The sequence below is a fragment of the Sus scrofa genome, chromosome 13 (genome assembly GCF_054392235.1).
Source record: "Sus scrofa isolate SSC_HxYL_T2T_F1_AM1 chromosome 13, Sscrofa_HxYL_maternal_Yorkshire_Landrace_v2.0, whole genome shotgun sequence".
Classification (NCBI taxonomy): Eukaryota; Metazoa; Chordata; class Mammalia; order Artiodactyla; family Suidae; genus Sus; species Sus scrofa.
In genome coordinates, this window is record NC_139395.1 from 155,575,512 (window position 1) to 155,596,315 (window position 20,804).

The 20,804-nt window shown below is 39.9% G+C and overlaps 1 protein-coding gene across 5 annotated transcripts in view; it reads left to right on the forward strand.

Moving 5' to 3' along the window:
• Positions 1 to 14,688, forward strand: part of TMEM39A (transmembrane protein 39A) — a 33,464-nt gene extending 18,776 nt beyond the window's left edge. The window contains exons 5-10 of one of the 5 annotated variants that reach the window (XR_014824734.1): positions 994 to 1,148; positions 7,805 to 8,153; positions 8,934 to 9,121; positions 10,024 to 10,241; positions 11,087 to 11,207; positions 14,207 to 14,688. Coding sequence is in view for 1 of the 5 variants with exons in the window: in XM_003132656.7 (XP_003132704.3) it covers positions 994 to 1,148; positions 7,805 to 8,153; positions 8,934 to 9,121; positions 11,087 to 11,207; positions 14,207 to 14,440 (1,047 nt within the window). In the remaining 4 variants the exon portion in view is untranslated. Of the gene's footprint in view, positions 1 to 993; positions 1,149 to 7,804; positions 8,154 to 8,933; positions 9,122 to 10,023; positions 11,208 to 14,206 lie in introns of all 5 variants that reach the window. The other 4 variants (XR_014824736.1, XR_014824733.1, XR_014824735.1 and 1 more) reach the window with 4 other exon arrangements.
• The last annotated feature ends 6,116 nt before the right edge of the window (positions 14,689 to 20,804 follow it).

A 20,804-nucleotide genomic window follows, 5' to 3' on the forward strand; every position in this document is an offset into this window, starting at 1 on the left:
GAACCATGGGGTTTTGGGTTTGATCCTTGGCCTCGCTCAGTGGGTTAAGGATCCAGCATTGCCATAGCTGCGGTGTAGGTCACAGACGTGGCACAGATCTTGTGTTGCTGTGGCTGTGGCCGGCAGCTGTAGCTTTGATTGAACACCTAGCCTGGGATAGGAGGGACCTGAAAAATTCCTTATTGTTATTGACTCCATAGAATTCTTTTTCTAGATTCTGACACTGCTATTTTAGAGATTGTAGGAATCTGTCATTTTCCCCTGCATTTTGCTCATTCTCCTCTTCCTAGTTCATTTTGAAAGAAAATGACATTGCAGAGCTTCATATTTGGACAAGTATGTTTTCTTACTATATTTAATCCGTTTTAAAGATCTGGGATTAAAGAAGAATATTTGAAGGCTGTGATGTGAAGTGAGGATCATGTATTATTTCCATGTTTGCAAAAGTCAAAAAAGAAACATTTATATAGGATTTGTCACAGAAGATCTGAATATATTTTTGAAGTTTCAGTGATTTATTAAACATTCAGCAAACAGATGGGGGGAAGATTCAAAGAAAAGTAGAAATGCTCTTGCTGCTGATAAGGCCATTTCAGTGTAGTCTGGAGTCAGATCAATTAGTGGCTCATTATCTTTATGTATATTTAAATTACCTGGAAGGTTGTTAAAATATAGGTTCCTTGACTTGTGATTTTATTCCCTGTATTTGGTGATGAGAGTCAGTAGGAATTTTCATGTTTACTAAGTAGCCTCAGATGAGTGTGGTTCACAGAACATACTTTGAAGATGCCCAGTGTAAATAAACAATATCATAATTTACAGGAAGTCTGTGTGAGGCACTATGGGAATACAAGGCAGAAACAACTAACTGCCTGGAGAGGTCTGCATCTTCACAGTTTACCTTCCACTAAATCTACAGAGCTCTTATTTGAGTCACATTGGGTTTGAATAAGGTCATTTGTAAACTTCTTTTTGGTGCTTCCAAACTTACAGGCCACTAAGGCGGGTGCAGCATCAATGATTCACTACATGGTTCTGATATCAGCTCGCTTGGTGCTACTTACTTTGTGTGGATGGGTACTTTGTTGGACCCTCGTCAATCTCTTTCGAAGCCATTCAGTCCTCAATCTCCTTTTCCTTGGCTACCCGTGAGTACTCCAGTTTTACTATTCTATTAGTTGAGTCTTAAGAAATTATTTGGGGAGCTCCTGCTATGGTGCAGTGGGTTAACGATCTGGCGTGTCTTTGTGGAGGTGCTGGTTCAATCCCTGGCCCTGTGCGATGGGTTAAGAATCTGGCATTGCTGTGGGTGTTAGTGTAGGCTGCAGTTCCAGCTCAGTCGGATTCAGTCGCTGGCCCAGGAACTTCGATCTGCTGCAGGTGCAGCCAAAAAAGAAAAGAAAAAAAAAAAGAAATTGAGTCATGAAAATGACATAAAAGGGTGGAAAATGAAGTTATTCAAATATAAATTGAGTGTTCAGAAAATTGGAAAAATCAGTGGGTAAAGTGACCATATAATTCATTTTCTGAAATGGGATACAGTTGAGATAATAGACATAAACGAAGATTATCCCTGAGAGGTATGGCTTTCTTACCAGTGGAGGATATTTTCACTAGCTCTGTTTACTTATAAAGCCTCTAGATACTGCCTAAATTGGCATAAATAGTGGTTAACATTAGTTGAATGAACTGGCTTAACCAGTTCTAATCTTTTGGTTAAATTTCTTTGATCTTTGGATTCATATTACAGTAGTATGACATATTCAAGACCTATAGACTTATATACTTTTTTTGACCAACATTTTATTATGGAAACTTTTGAGCACACAAAATTGAAAGAATTTTTCAGTAAACACCTATGAAACCACCACCTGGAGTCTATCCGTAAATATTTTACTGTAATTACATATGTCCATCCATCCATTCCTCTATCCCTCCATCAACCCATCTTATTTTTGATGCATTTCAAAGTTAAATCACAGACCTTGGTTTACTTCTTCCAAAATATGTCATCATATGCCTATTAATAATTAGAGTTTGATATTTGTTTAGTTTTTTTAGGCAAAATTCATATACAGTAAAATTCACGAATCTTGTGTATGTTTGCTGAGTTTTGGTAAATGCTTATACCTGTGTAACTCAACCCATCCCAGTATAGAACATCACCATTACTCCAGAGGTTCCTTCATGGCCCTTTCCAGTCAAACTCCACCCCCTGCCTCCCAGAGGCAACTACTGTTTTCGATTTTTTCCTACCATAGATTAGTTTGCCGATTTTCAAATTTCGTATGAATGGCGTTGTACGATATGTACACTTCCGTGTAAGCCATCTTTGATTCAGCACATTGTTTTTGAGATTTGTGTGGTCATAGGTAATATTTCATTGTCAGTTTGTTTCCAGTTTTTGACTACTATTAAAAAGAAACTTGTAGTTCCCATTGTGACTGAGAGGGTTAAGAACCTGATGTTTCTGTGAAGATATGGGTTTAATCCCTGACCTCAATCACTGGGTTAAGGATCCGACCTTGCCACAAGCTGCAGCATATGCAGATGCGGCTTGGTTTGGGTGTTGTTGCGGCTGTGGCGTAGGCCTCGGCTATAGCACCGATTCAGCCCCTAGCCTGAGAACTTCCAGATACTGCGGGTGCGGCCATAAAAAGAAAGAAAAAAAAAGAAGCTTACGCACATTCTTATACAAGTCTATTTTGGTAAAGGTACCTTTTCATTCTCTTGGGAAAAATATATATAGGAGTGGCATTGCTAGGCCACAAGGTAGGAGTATGTTTACTTTTGTTATTCCTTTTTTTTTTTTTGTCTTTTTCTAGGGATGGCACCTGAGGCATATGGAGGTTCCCAGGCTAGAGGTCGAATCGGAGCTGTAGCTGCTGACCTACGCCACAGCCGCAGCAATGCCAGATCCAAGCCACATCTGCAGCCTACACCACAGCTCACGGCAATGCTGGATTCTTAACCCACTGAGCGAGACCAGGGATCGAACCTGCAACCTCATGGTTCCTAGTCAGATTTGATAACCACTGAGCCACGACGGGAACTCCTGTTTACTTTTTATAAGAATTTACCTTTAGACTTTTCTAGCCTCTAGACTTTTCTTCAAAGAAATGGTATCATTTTATCCTCTCAACAATTCTGTAAGTCTGGTTGTTTGACTTTTTTGCCAGCATTTGATGTTTTCCATTTAAAAAATTTTAGCATTTCTGATGGTTGTATAGTGGTATATTATTGTACATATTAGCTTAAATAATTTTGCGTAGTTTTAACTTGTATACATTTGGCTAAAACCTTCATTAGATGTTAATAGCTATCATTTATTAAGCTCTTATGTGTTAAGTGTTGGGCTAGGTGGTGCTTATAAATATCACAATAACCCAGGTGATAGTATATTTACTCTACTATAATAAATCCAAAGTACCAGTGGCTTTAAAAAGTTAGAAGTGTATTCCTCTCTCCTATACAGTCCATGTGTAAGTTATCTTGGATAGTTGTTGCAGCTCCATGGTGTCAGGACCCAGGCTTCTGCTGTCTATTTGTGTCACCTTCCCTAGAAAGACAGAGTGCAAGGGAGACTAGAAATTTAAGTCTTTAGCAGGGCAGTTGTATCTCAACCAAAAATTCTGTTGCTAAGGAAGAACAGGGAATAGTAGCTATTGGCAATTAGCAGTCTTTGCCACAGGTAAAGACAGATTAAGTGATTAAAAAACTTTCCCATGGTTAGACAATTAATGAGAAAGACTCAAGTCTTTTTAATTCCAGAGCCCTTGTCTTAACCATCAGTCTAAATTCAGTAGTTCTTAAAACATGGTTCCCTGAACAGAAGCATCAGTGTCACTTTGAAATTTGTTAGAAATAGAAATCCTCAGAATCTATGTCAAACTGAAACAGAAACTAGAAAGTAGGGCCCAACAATTTGTCTTCTGACAAGCCCTCCAGATGATTCTCATGCTCAAGTTTGAGAGTCATTGTTTTATACCATTTATGGTACTGAAGTGTAAGCATGAATTTATGATAGTCACAGTAAAAAAGGCAGGAAGAATCTTTGTATCGGTTGTACTCTGTTAGATTCTAATGATATTGCTGGAGTTCCCGCAGTAAAGATCCTGACTAGTATCCATGAGGACACGGGTTCCATCCCTGGCCTCGCTCAGTACGTTAAGGATCTGGCGTTGGTATGACCTGTGGTATAGGTCTCAGACGTGGCTCAGATCTGGCATGGCTGTGGCGTAGGCTGGTAGCTGTACAGTTCTGATTCAACCCCTAGCCTGGTAACTTCCATATACCACAGGTGCAGCTCTAAAAAGACAAAAATGAAAAAAAATATATATTGCTTAAATAGTTACTTAAGGCACTCATCAACACTCATCAACAATTCAAACAGAGGGAATTTTCTACGTTGTAAACATTTTTCATGATTTAGACTTCTTATAAGATAGATATTTTACATCAGTTATTTCTGTATTTCTAGATTACTATTTCAACTGTTAGAAACAAATGGTTTAGTTATTCTGTTTACCAACAATAGCTGGTTGGCTCATTTAGAAGGTATTAGAAGGTATTAACCATATCTAATTTCAAAGGCTAATTATCAAGGAATATTTTGGCCAGACTGAAGAGGATTACCATCATCAAAAAGGCTGGAGAACTTTTTTATTTCTATTTAGATATGTGACGAATCTTACTCTTGGAGGTGCTCCATACCTCTGTAAAACAATGAAATAAGCAAGCAATTTAAAGTAATTTTATGTCTAAATATATTTTATCTTCTTTAAAAAATAATCTCACTTTTTTCTTTTGCTTTTCAGAGCCACACCTGAGGCATATGGAAGTTCCCAGGCTAGGGGTTGAATCAGAGCTGCAGCTGCTAGTCTACACCACAGCCACAGCAACTCTGGATGCGAGCTGCATCTATGACCTGCATCACAGCTCATGCCAATGCCAGATCCTTAACCCACTGAGTGAGGCCAGGGATCAAACTCTCGCATCCTCATGGATCCTAGGGTTTTATTACCACTGAGCCACAACAGGAACTCTATAATCTAACTTTTATTTAACTTCAATTTAAAAACAAAGTATGAGAAATTTAAAATACTAGGCAATGGGAGTTACTGCTGTGGTGCAGTGGGTTAATGATCTAGCTTGTCTATGTGGAGGTTCTGTTCAATCCCTGGCCTTGTGCAGTGGGTTAAGGAACTGGCATTGCTGCAGTCATGACGTAGATAGAAGCTTTGGCTCGGATTTGATCCCTGGCCTGGGAACTTCCATATGCCAAAGAGGTGACCGAAAAAAAAAAAAATTGGCAGTGTCTGTAATTACATGCTTATTTTCTTGTTTATTCATAGGTTAGAAAGGGGACTCTTTTCTGCCTCCTTTTTTTTTTTTTCTTTTTGTCTTTTTCAGGGCTGCACCTGTGGCATGTGGAGGTTCCCAGACTAGGGGTCTAATCAGAGCCAAAGCCGCTGGCCTGCACCACAGCCACAGCAGCTTGGGATCTGAGCCACATCTGTGACCTATACCACAGCTCACGGCAACGCCAGATCCTTAACCCACTGAGCGAGGCCAGGGATTGAACCGCAACCTCATGGTTCCTATTCGGATTGTTTCCGTTGCACCACAACCGTTGTTTTTTTTAATTTGATTCTCAAATAGCTTTTCAGTTTAAGGTAAATTAGTCCAAAGACTAACAGTTGTAGCTCTAACATCTATCTAGAATCTGTCCACTGCTCTCCATAGTCTCTGTTATATTCTAAATACTCATCTGGTCTTCTAGTAATCCATTCTCATCCTCTTCCATCCTGTTTTTCATTGTAGCTAGAATGATTTTCAGAATGGAAGTTGAATCATGTTACTGACCCTCTTTATAATTCTTTAATGAATCATTTTCTTTACCTTACAAAGCTCTCCATACTCTACGTCTTTGATGCTACCCTGAATCAGTTATCTGTTGAGCCATGGAAGCATACCACACTATGTATTTACTGTGCTTGTGTTGGGGTCAGCTGGAAGCCAGGAGGGTCTCCTGATCTTAGCTAGGTTCAGTCACTTATGTGAGATTAATTGGCTGTCAGTCTAGGCAACTAGGACAACACTAAGCTCTGCTTCACAGATCTCTCATGTTTTGGCAGGCTAGCCTGGACATGGTCTCATGAAATTGACAGAGTGGCAAGAGAGCAAGCAAGCCTCAGTGTGCAAGCCCATTTCAAGCTTCCAATCATAGTGTATCTGCTAATATTCCATTGGCCAAAATGGAGCACTTTGTTGAGCCCAGTATGTAGATTGAGTAGGGTCACCTCACCTGTGGAATGAGGGCTGTGCAGGTACCTAACAGTGGGTGAGACTACTGGTAAGGGTAAAGAAATGGGGCCATCATAGCACACACCCCCAGTCTCTCACCCCCACCCCCTACAAGTGCAATGTGTGCAGTGTTGGACTTACAGCCTTCTCTGGCTCTCAGTTTTACACATGTGTAAGTTCTGCCTGATACTTCTGCATTTACCCCCTCCCATCCTCCTACTCCAGGGCACTTTCACAGTGGATTCCAGAGCTGCTGCTAAGGATCCTCTTACTTAGTAATAATCTCATCCTTTTCCTCCCTATAGAAAACTATGAACAAGTTTCTTGATTTTTAAGTAAAATTTATAACTAAATCAGATACCGTTTTATCTGCTATTCTTAATATCTAAATTTATGTCAGTGAAATAATAATTTTATTTACAATACATAGCTATTACAATGTGGAAGTTACTTACTAAGGGCTTGGGGAAGTATTTAAAAATTTTTTAAGGAACCAAAAGTTGGAGCAACAATAAAAAGCTATGAAAAGTCACAAACTTTCAGTCCTTTAGATAAGTAATTATACCTGCAGAAATTTATTTATCGTACTTCAAGAATTGTTTTCATTAATCCGTCCAGTATTTATTTAGTGCCTAGTATAGTTCAGCCACTATTCTGGGCATTAAGGATATAGAAGTGAACTAATAAGCAGACTAAAAAGTCTGGTTCTTACCTTGTAGTGAGGGGAAGATAGACTGAGGGAAAAACAAAACAACACAACAAAAAAACCCTAATTATCATGTAAAATATATAGAGAGTGGTAAGATCAGTAGAGAAAAATAACCAGGAAAGAGGAACTAAGAGTGCCTGTGGGAGTGTGGTGGGTGATGTGGTGGGGAGATAGGGCAGCCCCCCTCACTAAGAAGAGAAAACCTGAAGTGAAGCACAGGCCATTCAGAAATTGCCAGATGTACACAAAGGTCTGTGCTGGAAAGTACTTATCCCATTGGCATTTATGGTGGTGGAAAGTGAGAAACAGCCTAAGTTTCTGAAAAGAAATGGGTAAATTATGGTATAGCTATATGAGAATACTACAGTACCCTTTAGAATTATTACGGAGAAATATTTAATGACATGAGAAAATGTCAGTACATACATGCATACATAACATACGCAAAGTTAAAACAGCAGTGTACAAAGCACTTTATACTCTTTAAGAACTTGTAAAAGAAAAAGTATAAAGTTTGTGCACCCAGTTGTAAAAATTATAAAAAGTGATTGTTTCTAGGTAACTTCTATTGTCATTGTGATTTTCTGTAGTGTCCTATTCTACAATGAATATATATTGCCTTTGTGGGAAGAAATTAAAAAGCTTCCCAGAGAATGAGTTTAGCATCAGCAAAGTCCAGTTGTATTATGTTCACTCTGATGAATCATGACTATTTTACTAACATAGTTATAAGATCTGATCTTAGGTGGCATCTGTGTTCTCATTTTCATACTCCCTTTTTTTCTACAGGTTTGGTGTTTATGTTCCTCTCTGCTGTTTCCACCAAGATAGTAGAGCTCATCTTCTTCTAACAGACTATAACTATGTGGTTCAGCACCAGGCGGTAGAGGAAAGTGCCTCGACTGTGGGTGGCTTGGCCAAATCCAAAGACTTCCTCTCCTTACTGCTGGAGTCTCTTAAAGAACAGTTTAATAATGCCACACCCATCCCCACCCACAGCTGCCCCCTGTCTCCAGACCTCATTCGAAATGAAGTAGAATGTCTGAAAGCAGATTTCAACCATAGAATCAAGGAAGTTCTCTTCAACTCCCTCTTCAGTGCCTACTATGTTGCATTTCTCCCCCTGTGTTTTGTCAAGGTAAGTGGTTATTTGCTTTTTTATGTACTTCCTAGATTTGTGTGTGAATGACGTAAACTGGGTATTTCTTATTTAATCCCCCTTTTCTCTGTCTCCCCTTTGGCAGCCTGGATGGTGGAGTTCGGCTGCATCTGGAGTGCACTAATACCTGGTTGGTGGATAGATATTTCTGTATCTGTGATAACACCCGTGGTGGTCTCCTCTTTTTTTTTTTTCCTTTTCTTTCTTTTTCTCTTTTAGTTCCCCCCCAGTTTCTGGGGAGAATAAACTTGTAACTTAAAATAGAATCAGTATGTGGTAGCTTAAGAGGACCAAAATTTCAGTAGTTCAGCCTACCATGGTTGATCTTAACATGGTTATCAGCAGGTTCCTTGAGTTTAACCTTTATTTAAACTTTAATTTACTTTAGTAGAAAAGAAAAATGATCTGGATTTCTCTTGGGCCCAAAATCTTTTGGGTCATTTTAGTGCCCTTCTTCACCCATTGAGGAGCACATCTGCAGCCGGAGTTGTCATTCACAGAGAACATTCACTTCTTCTAGAAAGGAAGCACTTAAAGTATAATTGCCTCTCCCTCCCACCCCTAACTCATACAGCCAGAAAGTCAGGTTGATGGATTTTGGAGGACTCTGCTCTTGATCTTTCTGCACGGACAGCAGGACAACAAATGCATATGTGACTCAGTATGGCATTTGTCTGCAGGGCGTATGTACACGCACCCGTCCCTGACTTCTTGCTCTCCAGTACCTGGATCATTTCTCTCTCCTCTGATCTCTTCCAGAGTACCCAGTACTATGACATGCGATGGTCATGTGAGCATCTCATTATGGTGTGGATCAATGCCTTTGTCATGCTCACCACACAACTGCTGCCATCCAAATACTGTGATTTGCTACATAAATCAGCTGCTCATCTGGGCAAGTGGCAGAAGCTTGAACATGGGTCCTACAGCAACGCTCCACAGCATATGTAAGTAGGTTAGAGGATAAAACTACGTAACACCCTTTTACATGCTGCTGGTCATGTTTATTTGCTTTCTATGTCATTTTTATTCTTGGCTTTGAACATTTAATTTTTAGTTTTTGTTCTACATGGATGCTTGTCATCACTCTAAACTGAACGCAGGGGACATTAACTCATTTCCACCACCATCCCCAATCCCTCCTTAAATGCCTCCTACCTTTCAACTGCCCAGTCACTCTAGAATGTGTAATTTGTTTCCCAAGTATAATCTTGGAGTTTTCTTTCAGTCCTAACCCTTTGCCCAAATTCAGAGTCATGATATATTTTTAATTCTCTTCAGAAGACTGTTAAGATTCATCTCCTCATCTTCATTGCCACAGCTAAATAGTTGGTAGCTAATTGTCTTGTATTTAGGCAGCTGGAATTTGCTTCTCTCATCTTTTCTTTCTAATAAATGTAAATTTTTCTAGCCTGCATTTTTCTTTTCTTTTCTTTCTTTCTTTCTTTTTTTTTTTTGGTTAAAAAAATTTTTTTTTGTTAGTGTTTACATTGCGTTTTTAATTGTGTTTTTCTTTTCTTCCTAAACTCACTAATTGTTGCCTCACTTTTCCTATATTTAAATGAAAACTCCCTAATTGAGTTCTTTCTGAGTATTCCTCTCATTGTCTCATTGTGTCCTCCTGTCAGTCATTTCTCTGCATGGTCCCTATGGTCCAAAATGACTGACTTTAGAACTCTTTTATTATCTTGCTTCTGAGCCCTTCATCATATCTTTCTCTCAGACCTGGACCATCTTCATCTTCCTCCCCATTATAATTTGAACATTTCACAAATTTCATCACCTAGAAATTCTTTCCTAATTAAGTGGGACAGATTGAGGTGACATTCCCTTCCCCTCTCCCCCTCAGAGTGCTCCCTTCAATTATCTGCCTTGATGTCTGATACAGATTAGCACAGGCCTTCAAGTCCAGGAACTGAGAGATTGGGCCAGGCTGAAAAGAAACCCGACTGTGGGCAAAGGACAAATTTCAATAAAAATTGAAAATACAATCCACAGTACTAGTACTGTACATCTTCAGGCTCCTGATGGCACATGGCCATGAGGTGTATCATCACTTTAATGCTGGTAAGTGTGAGCAAGGCTGACGGAACATTTTCTGAACTGGAAAGCTTCAGGGTGCTAGAAGTTTTTTTTCTTTAACATATCTAAAATGCTGTCCCAGTTCTTACCCTAGGAAACTAACCTTTCGAAAATCAAGATGAGATGAATTAACTTAGATTTTTTTAAAAAGCTTAACCTGAAGATCCCCATCCCCACCCCAACTCCATTACATTGGTGCTGGAAAGAATGAAGCTTCTTCCGTAACTTCTTTTTCCTAGAGAAACCTCTGTAAAAATAAACCAAGAAAGCGGTAAAAAGAGAAGTCTGTGTGTCGGTACTTGTGTGTCTCTGTGTTCTTCTGTTTAGCTTCTCATGTATATGAAGCATTTGAATTGTGTAATAAACAGATTTTCTGTAGCTTTTGGGGATGTAATTCTGAAGTAAATGTCATGCTAGTTTGATAATGTGATAATTTCTCTGCTATTATTGCCATCCACTTTTTCTTCTTGTTTGTTCCCTCTAGCATTTCCACCAATAGACTCTGCTCACTTGGGATTGAGGTGACAGTTCACCTGGATTTTCTGGCTCATAGATGCCTTACTTACACATTTATTTCTGCTCATTCTCCTAAGCCTCTTAAGTTCTTTGACACCAGTTAACTTTTCAGTTTCTTTCTCCTATAGAGCAATGCAGTTATAATAAATCCTTTCTAACTTCTTCCATTTAACCTTGGAATTACTGTATTTTCAGAATTCAGGCAGATGAAGCCTTGAATACTTAATCCTTTCCATAGAAATATAACTGGCTTTGCCAGACGCTATCTTATTGTAATTGTCAGCACGCTAACATTGAATTTCTTTCTCCTTTAGTTGGTCAGAAAATACAATATGGCCTCAAGGGGTGCTGGTGCGACACAGCAGATGCTTATATAGAGCCATGGGGCCTTACAACGTGGCGGTGCCTTCAGACGTATCCCATGCTCGCTTTTATGCAAGTACCGCTTATTTCTTTTCAAACATAAGCTTGAGGGTGTTAGGAGGCAACTCTGTGTGTAAGCATCTAGCACAGTACAGTGTGTATCACGTCTTAAGAAATTAATAGTAATTATTTTAATACTATAATGGCCTCTGTCCTTTGTAAATATCTTCTCAAAGGCAGATTGAAGGTGAAACACCAATATCTCAGCATAAATAGCTTGGGAGTTTCTCTAGTTATATTGGAATTCATTAAGTCTAGTATTACTTAAAACAAGTTCACAATTATTTAAGACATTCCCTTTTCATCTTAAAACTTTTATTTGTAATAGTTTGGTTTGGTGATATACTTGTTTCCATGTATCCTTAAGTAGTATTTAGTATAGTAATTGATAGTTTTAATTTTTTGGTATTTGCCATATATATCATCTGAAAATACCTTGATTTCCCCTTCAAGAGTAGGCAGATGGGGAGTGTCCGTTGTGGTTCAGTGGTAACAAATCCAACTAGTATCCATGAAGATGTGGTTCGATCCCTGGCCCTGCTTAGTGGGTTAAGGATCCAGTGTTGCCATGAGCTGTGATATAGGTCACAGTTGTGGCTCAGATCTGGTGTGGCTGTGCTGGGGCATAGGCCAGCAGCTGTAGCTCCGAGTTGCCTCCTAGCCTGGGAACTTCTGTATGCCACAGATGCGGCCCTAAAAGCAAGGGAAAAAAAAGTAGGCAAATGGCATGATCTTTGGCCTTTTACCTTTTCTTGGATTAAAAGGAGAAAAGGCTTAAAAGTTTAAAAGGAAAAAGGAATAGACACTCCCCAAACCCAGCTTCTCTCTCATTTCAATTTATGCCTTGGGTTATGTTCTATTCAGTTTTCCAGAAATTCTTGTTCTAGGAGGCAGAAGTATTTACTTATAAGAGAAAAGCCAGTTGATTAATGGGAGTGGGGAAAAGAAGTTACATGCAGGGGACTGTTTTTAGTAAAAACGCCCATAGTACAGTGCATTGCCTTTGAATGGAGGTCATATTCTGAAAAAGAATTGAAGATACTTACCTATATATATCTGTTTATCTATTTATTTAATACTTGAATCTCTTTGTCCCTCCCAGCCCTCTACCCACCCCTCCCGGTTCTTTATGAGGGTACTTGGACTTTTTGGTTATGTAGGTGTTTGCTGCTAAAGACCTTTTAATTAAATACTGTGAGCTTGCATCATGCAGGATGCTTATAAATACCAAGGTAGGGGAAGGTGGGGCAAGGTGAAAGGCCTTTGAATGAGGAAACTACAGTCATCTCCTAGACTCCTGTGGGATTGCCTGAAGATGGAGGCGTGGACTTAAGTTATAACTACATAAGCATTTGGTTTCTAAACCATATATTTAATTCAGTTAGCTGAATTCTATAGGCTGTAATGACTTCTGTTGGAAACCTCTAGTAACCAGAGAGTTTATTAAAATGTTCTGCTTGAAAAACAAGTATTTTCCTTGCTGGTGTTGTTGGATAGCTGAAGAATCAGGTGGAATCCGTAGATGAAAGATTAGGGAAAATTAACTTATTACTGATTTTATGTGACCAAACAGGTAAATCAGTGCTTCTCCAAGTGGTGGTTGGGTCATTTAGAATCTCTGACAGAACCTAGGAATTTGCAGTGTTTGCGTTTTTGGAAATGATTCTTAAGTACACTGAACTTTGAGAACACTCGCTTAAAATGTGCCTGTTATCTATATCTGTTAGAATTTAAAGCCTGTCTTCACATTTCTACTCATTCAGTTTACAGCTTAACCTACACATTTAATTATAACTTATAATTGCCATGGAATCTGAAATTGCCTGTTTTTTTTTGGTTGGTTTGTTTGTCTTTTAAGAACGTTAATTCTGAGCCAGTTTTATACATGATATTTCTGGATATCATGTAATAAAACTCAGGTTAAACATTTCTTCCTCCTGCAGAAGGATTCTGAGAACCTGGCTACTTTTAATCATTAGCTGTCATAATGATTTGGCTTTATTCTCAGATTTGAGCTCTCAAGTCTGAATTAGTTGTTTTAGAACTGGTATACTACCATTGCCACAGTTTGCAACCTATGACCTCTGTCTTTTTATTCATAATACATTGTTATTAGTGAATCAGGATTTAGCCTCTTAGAGTGAAGGATTTGGTAGGAATGAAAACAGTGAACTGTTTTTAGCCAAATGACTAATTTTTCCTTCCACATTGTTCTGTCTTTGTGTACCCTAGTTCTCAATATCCAGAAAAACAAAACAAAGCAAAACAAATAGCATGGTGGATAACAGTTTTAGATAAAAATAAGAAATTACTTTATTTCAAATCACATCACACCTCCACTCCCTCCAGACTTGTCTAGTGTAGATGTTTATGTCTTAGACCAGCCCACAAGCAAACAGTGATGTTTACTTTTTAAGTGGTTACATTTTAAGAGGTTATGAGTTACCTACGTAATATCCTCAATTTTTTTCCTTTTGCCTTTTAAAATCTAAAATATTTCCTATTTGGTCCTTCATCTTAGATAAATAAATATACTTTTGGTTATCTGAAATAAAGTACATACCTAAAATAGAATCTAGGAAAAATCTTTAGAGGCAAAGTTCTTTTGGATATAATCCCTTTTCACATCTCAGACACATTGAAATAAAAATGTATTTCATTTTTTCTTGGAGTTCTTCTGTGGTGCAGCAGACTAAGGATCTGGCATTGTCACTGCAGCGGCTTGGGTCACCGCTGTGGTGTGGGTTCAATTCCTGGCCCGGGAACTTCTGTATGCCACGTTTGCAGCCAAAAAAAAAAAAAAGTATTTCATTATTCCTTGAAAATAATGAAATAAAAGAAAAGGGTTTGGGTCTCTATAGCAGGAAATAGCCTGACCAATATTCAATAAGCAGATCTACTTGTTAGTGCACGTAGGAGCCTGTAAATATGAAAAGATTTTAGGAAAAAAATGTGAGAATAACTGCAGTCTTTTCTATGAAATAACATTTTGCTTTTTAACTTCCTTACAGTTCCTGTTTCATCGTCCATTAAGGCTGTTAAATCTGCTTATCCTTATTGAAGGCAGTGTTGTCTTCTACCAACTCTATTCCTTGCTGCGGTCGGAGAAGTGGAACCACACACTTTCCATGGCTCTCATCCTCTTTTGCAACTACTATGTTTTATTTAAGCTCCTCCGGGACAGAATAGTATTAGGCAGGGCATACTCCTATCCACTCAACAGTTACGAACTCAAGGCAAACTAAGCTGCCTCTCAACAATGAGGGAGAACTCAGATAAAAATATTTTCATATGTTCTATTTTTTCTTGCGATTTTTATAAATATTTAAGATATTTTATATTTTGTATACTATTATGTTTTGAAAGGTGGGAAGGGCAAGGGATATTAAATGTATCCATAAACAAGGTGATGTGATCTTTCATGTGTTAGTATATTTGAATGATACACAGAGGAGAGGAGTGCCTCTCCAGTAAAGAGATTGATTTGTTTGTATGGCTCTGGAATAACTCATTCATTTATGAACATATCTCATATATCACTTGTCAGAGTACTTTTTGTATGTCTGCTTTCCTTCCAATCCTTCTCGTTATCTTTAGTCCTCAGTTGGCCTTATTGCTCCAGAAAGGGAGATCAGTGGAGTTGCCTGACAGCACTCACTGTCTTTTTCTCTGACTGGCAGATAGTATTGGAATGCATGGAGGAAGAGTGGGTTTTGGTCCTGGTGGGGTTCTCTTTGTTGCCATCTAGGCAGAAGCATTTCTCTCTGCCCAATGACATTTAAATGTACTTTTGCGTAAGTTACTGTCCTGAAACAGGATGTTGATGTCACTTTCCCTGTTCTTTCACTTTTGCCTGTAAAGATTTTCCTTTTATTGTTGGCTCTTTGAAATAATACCTAAGGACAAAATAGGGCCCACACTCAGAAGGAACTGGTGTGTGAGTGGATCAGTGGGAGCAGATCCCCTGGGGTATGGTCAGGTTGGGGTATGGGCAGGTTGAAGATCCCAAGTACCTGGAAGAATGGTGCCGCCTAGTAGCAACCCATGTGTGGATTTGTGAGCAGAAGTGAAATATGAGGAGTTACCTTTTGTCCTCAGTTTGCTGTGTGTGTGTTTTAATTTCATACTCCAGAACCTTCATGTCTGTGAGCATTAGCCCTTTTCATTCCATGTTCTTGAGAGGTGATAAGCTTAGTCAGTTGATGTCACTAGTCATTTAAACTTCTGAAGCCTGTCTTGAGAGCCTGAAATACATTCTTATGTGTTTTCTATGCTCACTTTGGCATTTTTACACTGTGAGGCTTTTGGTGAAACACAATGTGGCTTATGAAGTAAAAAAGAAAAATCATGTAATTCATAAGCTGGCTCTGAAAACAATTTTCTTTTTAAATTTTTGCTTTTTAGGGTCGCACCCATGGCATATAGAGGTTCCCAGGCTAGGGGTTGAATCGGAGCTACAGCTGCCGGCCTGCTCCACAGCCATAACCACACGGATCCAAGCCAAGTCTACGACCTACACCACAGCTCACAACAACCAGGATCCTTAACCCACTGAGTGAAACTTCCAACCTTCCTCATGGATCCTAGTTTGGCTCGTTACTGCTGAGCCACGACTTCCTGAAAACAATTCTTGCAGAAGAGTTCCCAACAGGTTTTCAGCAAAGGCAGCATTATGAGGAGTAGGTATGTATACAGCTGTTCAAGGTGACTGCTCTGTTTAACCATTGTTTCCTGAAATTGTTTGATACACTTTTTTTTTAAGTTACATTATTTGGCATTCAGTCTGAGTCTGTTCAGTCCTTTAACAAATATGTATTGACCACCAGGCACTATATTAGGCATTAGGAATGTAGCAGTGATTAAGAAAAGCAAAAGCCCTACCTTATAGCGCTTACAATGTAGGGATTAGGAGCCGCAAAATGTGCCATAAGTATAAATATAATGTCTCCTGGTAGTAATGATAAGTGTGGTAAGGATAGAAACTAAATCAGAGCAAGGAAATAGAAAGTATAGGAATGGCATTGCTAGAAGGCATCTTTGAGGAGATGATTTTTTTTTTTTTTTTTTTTTGAGCAAAGACCAGATGAAGCAAGACTGAACCATTTAAAAATAGCTTTGGGGAGAATTCCATGTTATAGCATCAGCAAAGGCAGTGAGTGCCCTCAGGTGGGAACAATGTTAGTATATTGGGGAAATAGCAAGATAACCAGTGTGTTGGTGGTTTTTTGTAAAATGGTTCAGCCTAAATATGGTGGTTCTTGGAGTGAGTTAGGGTGGCAAAGCTGCCATCTCAATAGTCTTTCGTTAAGATCTTAAAGATGCACTTGTTTAGACTAACAAACATTTTAATGAGATTACTTGACTGCTGAGAGCAAAATGGGTGGCCTGGGCACAAGATGTCTCATCACAGTGGTCCCCAGTCTGGTTCTGTCATTGAAAAGTAGCCCAGATAACTGACTGGAGATAATCAATTAGTCGTGTAAACTGACATGATTCCCCCTTCTTGTTTGACCTGTCTTGGCCATATTCTATAAAGAAATAGCACAGGAAGACCAAATGACAGCCTGGCCACACAAATGAGTGAATATAATAAACATAAATTAACTTTGGCTAACGGAAGTGCAAAGTGCTCCCTTTCTCCTTCCAGATATGACAGCATTGGGGAGATAAACCTTTCAGTTTATCATGCTCCTACCCAGGTCCGTTGACCTTGGTAGGTGCTACATTCAGATGCAACACAGGAGAGAATGTTCATGCTATTAAGTAGGAATCGTGTGAAAGAAAGGACACTATCTTTGTTGAGTGATGGGAAGAAGTGCATACTCATTAAATAGTGGCCTTTTTTGTAACTGTTAAATATTGGGAAATGGTGTGTGTAAAATGGTATAGCAAAAGATAGGTTAGGTGAACTTGGGATACTGGAGAAGGAAAGAGGATGCTTGGCCAGTCTGGGTGGCCTAAGGTGAATAAGCATGTCAGAGTAGTGTAAGGTAGCTCACAAGCATTAGCATAATGGAAGTGTTCCTCAATATCCTGTTTACTCCAGTTTCATGTTATATTCTCTAAACTTCTTTCCCTTCCCTCCCTATCAGTTACCTCCACACCACCTCCGTTGTTTACATCTACTGAGCAATTACTATGTGCCAGATGCACTGAATGCCATAGATACTGATGTTCAGAGTACATTAACTAGAAGGCAGGCAAGTAAATTAATAGTCATAACACAAAGGTGTTCGGTCAAGGAATACTCAGGAGGCAGAGTTGATACAGAAAAGAGTGATCAAGGTTGTTTGGAAACTGCAGTGTCAAGGAAGGCTTCACTGCATCAGTAACACACATGACGCATTTTAAAAGAAGACTGGTTTACCACTGAGATGAGGGAGGGAGGGTGGGCTCATGTGGTGTGAACAGAATATTACAAAAACTTGCATGGATTTGCACTGATTTTTAACTAATAGCTCAGTAATGCTAAAGAGCTAAATAAGAAATAGGTTACAGAGAGACTTGAATTCGACATTAAGTGGTTTGGATTTTTAATATCAGGTAGGTCACAGATTGTCAAAGGAGTGATCCTTGGATACTGCCTCAGATCTACTAAGTTAGAATCTTCAGGATGAAGCCAGTAATATGCATGTTTCACAAGCACTTCAGGTAATTAAGTGGACAGAAGGCTGGGAACTTTTGTAGATAGAAAACATCTAGTGAAAGATTTTAAACTGAGGACTTAGGACCCCAAAAGTTTTCAGGTCAAGGGTTCTGGCAGTGTAATCTCTGGACCAGCAACATCAGCATCACCTAACTGGGAACCTGTTAGAAATGGAAAATTTCGAGCCCTAACCCAACAGTATGCTGATTCAGAAACTCTGGATAGATTGTAGAAGTCCATTTGAACATACTCTCCAGGTCATTTTGATGAGAACCACTGTTGTAGGTCACTTTGGCAGCAATGTGTAGGATAGGTTTGGAGAACAAGGGGGTATAAGTTAGAGCAGGGAGACCAGTTAGCCAATGATTTTAAAAGTCTATGTAAGGGAGTCCCCTGGTGGTCTAGAGGTTAGGATTTGGCACTTGCACCTCTGTGGTCTGTGTTTGATCCCTGGCCTGGGAACTGAGGTCCCATATCAAGTTGCTGTATGCTGTGGCTGGAAAAAAAAAATGAAAAGTCCATGTAAGAGAAAATGGGAGTGGGGGTGGGGTGCCACCACTGGGTGATAAGCCACAGACATGGATAAGATAATGCAGGCAAAGTATATGGAATGAAAAGAAGGAAGGACAATTCTGATGAATAACAACATTTAAGGGTAGAGGAAGAAGAAACTTTCAAGTGAATAACACTAAGGAAATGGTAAAGAGATGATGAGGTGAATTAAGAGTTTCAAGAGAGGGGAGTTCCCACTGTGGCGCAACGGAAGCGAATCCAGCTAGGAACCTGAAGTTTCAGGTTCGATTCCTGGCCTTGCTCAGTGGGTTACGGATCTGGTGTTGCTGTGAGCTGTGGTGTAGGTCACAGACGCGGCTCGGATCCTGTGTGGCTGGGGCTGTGGTGTAGGCCAGCAACTGTAGCTCCTATTGGACCCCTAGCCTGGGAACCCCCATATGCTGCGGGTGCAGCCCTGAAAAGAAAAAAAAAAGTTTCAAGATAGAAATGATTAACAGTGTAAGAAGTCAAGAAACAGAATTGACTGTTGACTTTGGTTATTAGACCATTGGTAACTTTAGCAAGAGAAATTTAATGGAGCAATGACAGTGGAGGTCAGGTTGCAGCTGGCTTGGAGTAGTGACTTGGAAGGAAGGGTGCTTGGGAGCCCTTGAGAAGAGGAATAGCATTTCATCTGAGCTCAAAAGAGGTTTAGGTATACACATACATGAATAAGGGAAGGTGACAATGGGAGGAGGAGGAAACACATCTGGCAGCCTAAACTTGTGAAGCAAGCTAATTTTTTTTAGGAGTGGTCTATCTGGGGAAGGGAGTAACCTTTGGGAGTTTTGGGAATGAGGCCACCACTGAGGTGGCAAACCATAAATTTCCAAAGGCTTTCATCTTGGTTGTATGATTTTCTCTAGTCTAGACACAGTTAAAGGGTAGAGAAGATGGGTAGTAGGAGTCCTGGTCCTGGTTTGGAGGTTTGCCAATCAGGTGTGGCAGGACTAGTAGTCAAGGGAGTCAGTAGTGCTGCTGAGAATAGCTGAGATGATGCGCCTTGGGGTCTGGAAAGGCTATGGAGGAATGAAATCCGGTGAGGGTACCGTCCATCAGAAAGAGCTGGGGTGGTAGGCATCAGTCATCTTGAGCAAGTAGAAGGAATACAGGTGTTCCAAGAAAGGGATATGGGAGTTTAGGATCACATTATTCTGGGTTGTGAGACTGCCTGGTGTATAACCCTGGAAGCAAATGGTTGAAGTTGAGTAGAAGCAAAAGCTGTAAGCAACTGAAGCAAAGGTGTTGGGTAAAGTTTCCTCAGGAACACTGAAGTCCTGAGAATCCAGGATGATGGTGGGACACGAGGTAGGGAAGAAACAGGGAGCCTGGTAGCAAAGACTGGGAAATCTGGGAAACGAACTACTTCATGGCCACAAGTAATGGAAAAATTAAAATAGCTGGCTGTCATAAATTTAAGTAGTAAGAGATTTTTATATGAGATAGGAAGAAACGTGCAGAAGCAGGAGTGAGGAAATGGATAACTGGTTTCTGGGCTTTTTGCCGTCTGTGTCACGTGGGAGAAATGGACAGGGGAAGAAGTGTCCTTATGTGAGTGTCAGGTTTTATTGAAGTAAGAAATGGTGGCAATATTCAGTGGAGAGGTTGTAAGGAGGGAAGGACTCTGGAGGAACTAGAGTCCTCAGGAAAGATGAGTGAGGGAAACTGTATGTTGCCAGTTTAGGGGGTGGTAGGGGTGGTGGGCTCACTCTGGAGAGAAGCAATGTTGGGATCTGGGAGTATATAGGATAAAAAAACATTTAGGGCAGTAATGAAGGAGCAGGAGCAAGCCTGAGTAGTGTAAAGTTCTAAATAGACTATTGCCAAAATGCTGGTATTTTTATCCCTTTGGTAACGTATTTTTCACTGCAAATATCACCAGGTTGTGAGCCTATTTCATATGATTGTTTTTCCTAGGGCCTGTCATTTCCACTCATTGAGCACCTCATGGCGCCCCCCACCCAGCCCCTTCTGTGATAATATATGCCAGGATAGCAAACTTACGCTCCCCCCCCACCCCTCCCCCCACAGAGCACCATTAACATAATCACTAAAAAATTAGTCCTCCCTGATTAATTCAAGTAGTAGAAAAACTGAATTCACATCTCTGCAGATAGACCTGTAATATGCCTTAAGCTGTGGAGTTTTGAGAAGCAGTAGCTTTTTTTTTTTTTTTTTTTTTTTTAGGGCCGCACCAGAGGCATATGCAAGTTCCCAGGCTAGGGGTTGAACTGGAGCTATAGGCACTGGCCTACACCACAACCACAGCAATGGCAGATCCAAGCCACATTTGTGACCTACACCACAGCTCACTGCAACACTGGACCCTTAACCCACTGAGCGAGGCCAGGGATTGAACTTGTGTCTTCATGGGTACTAGTTGGATTAGTTTTCACTGAACCATGACAGGA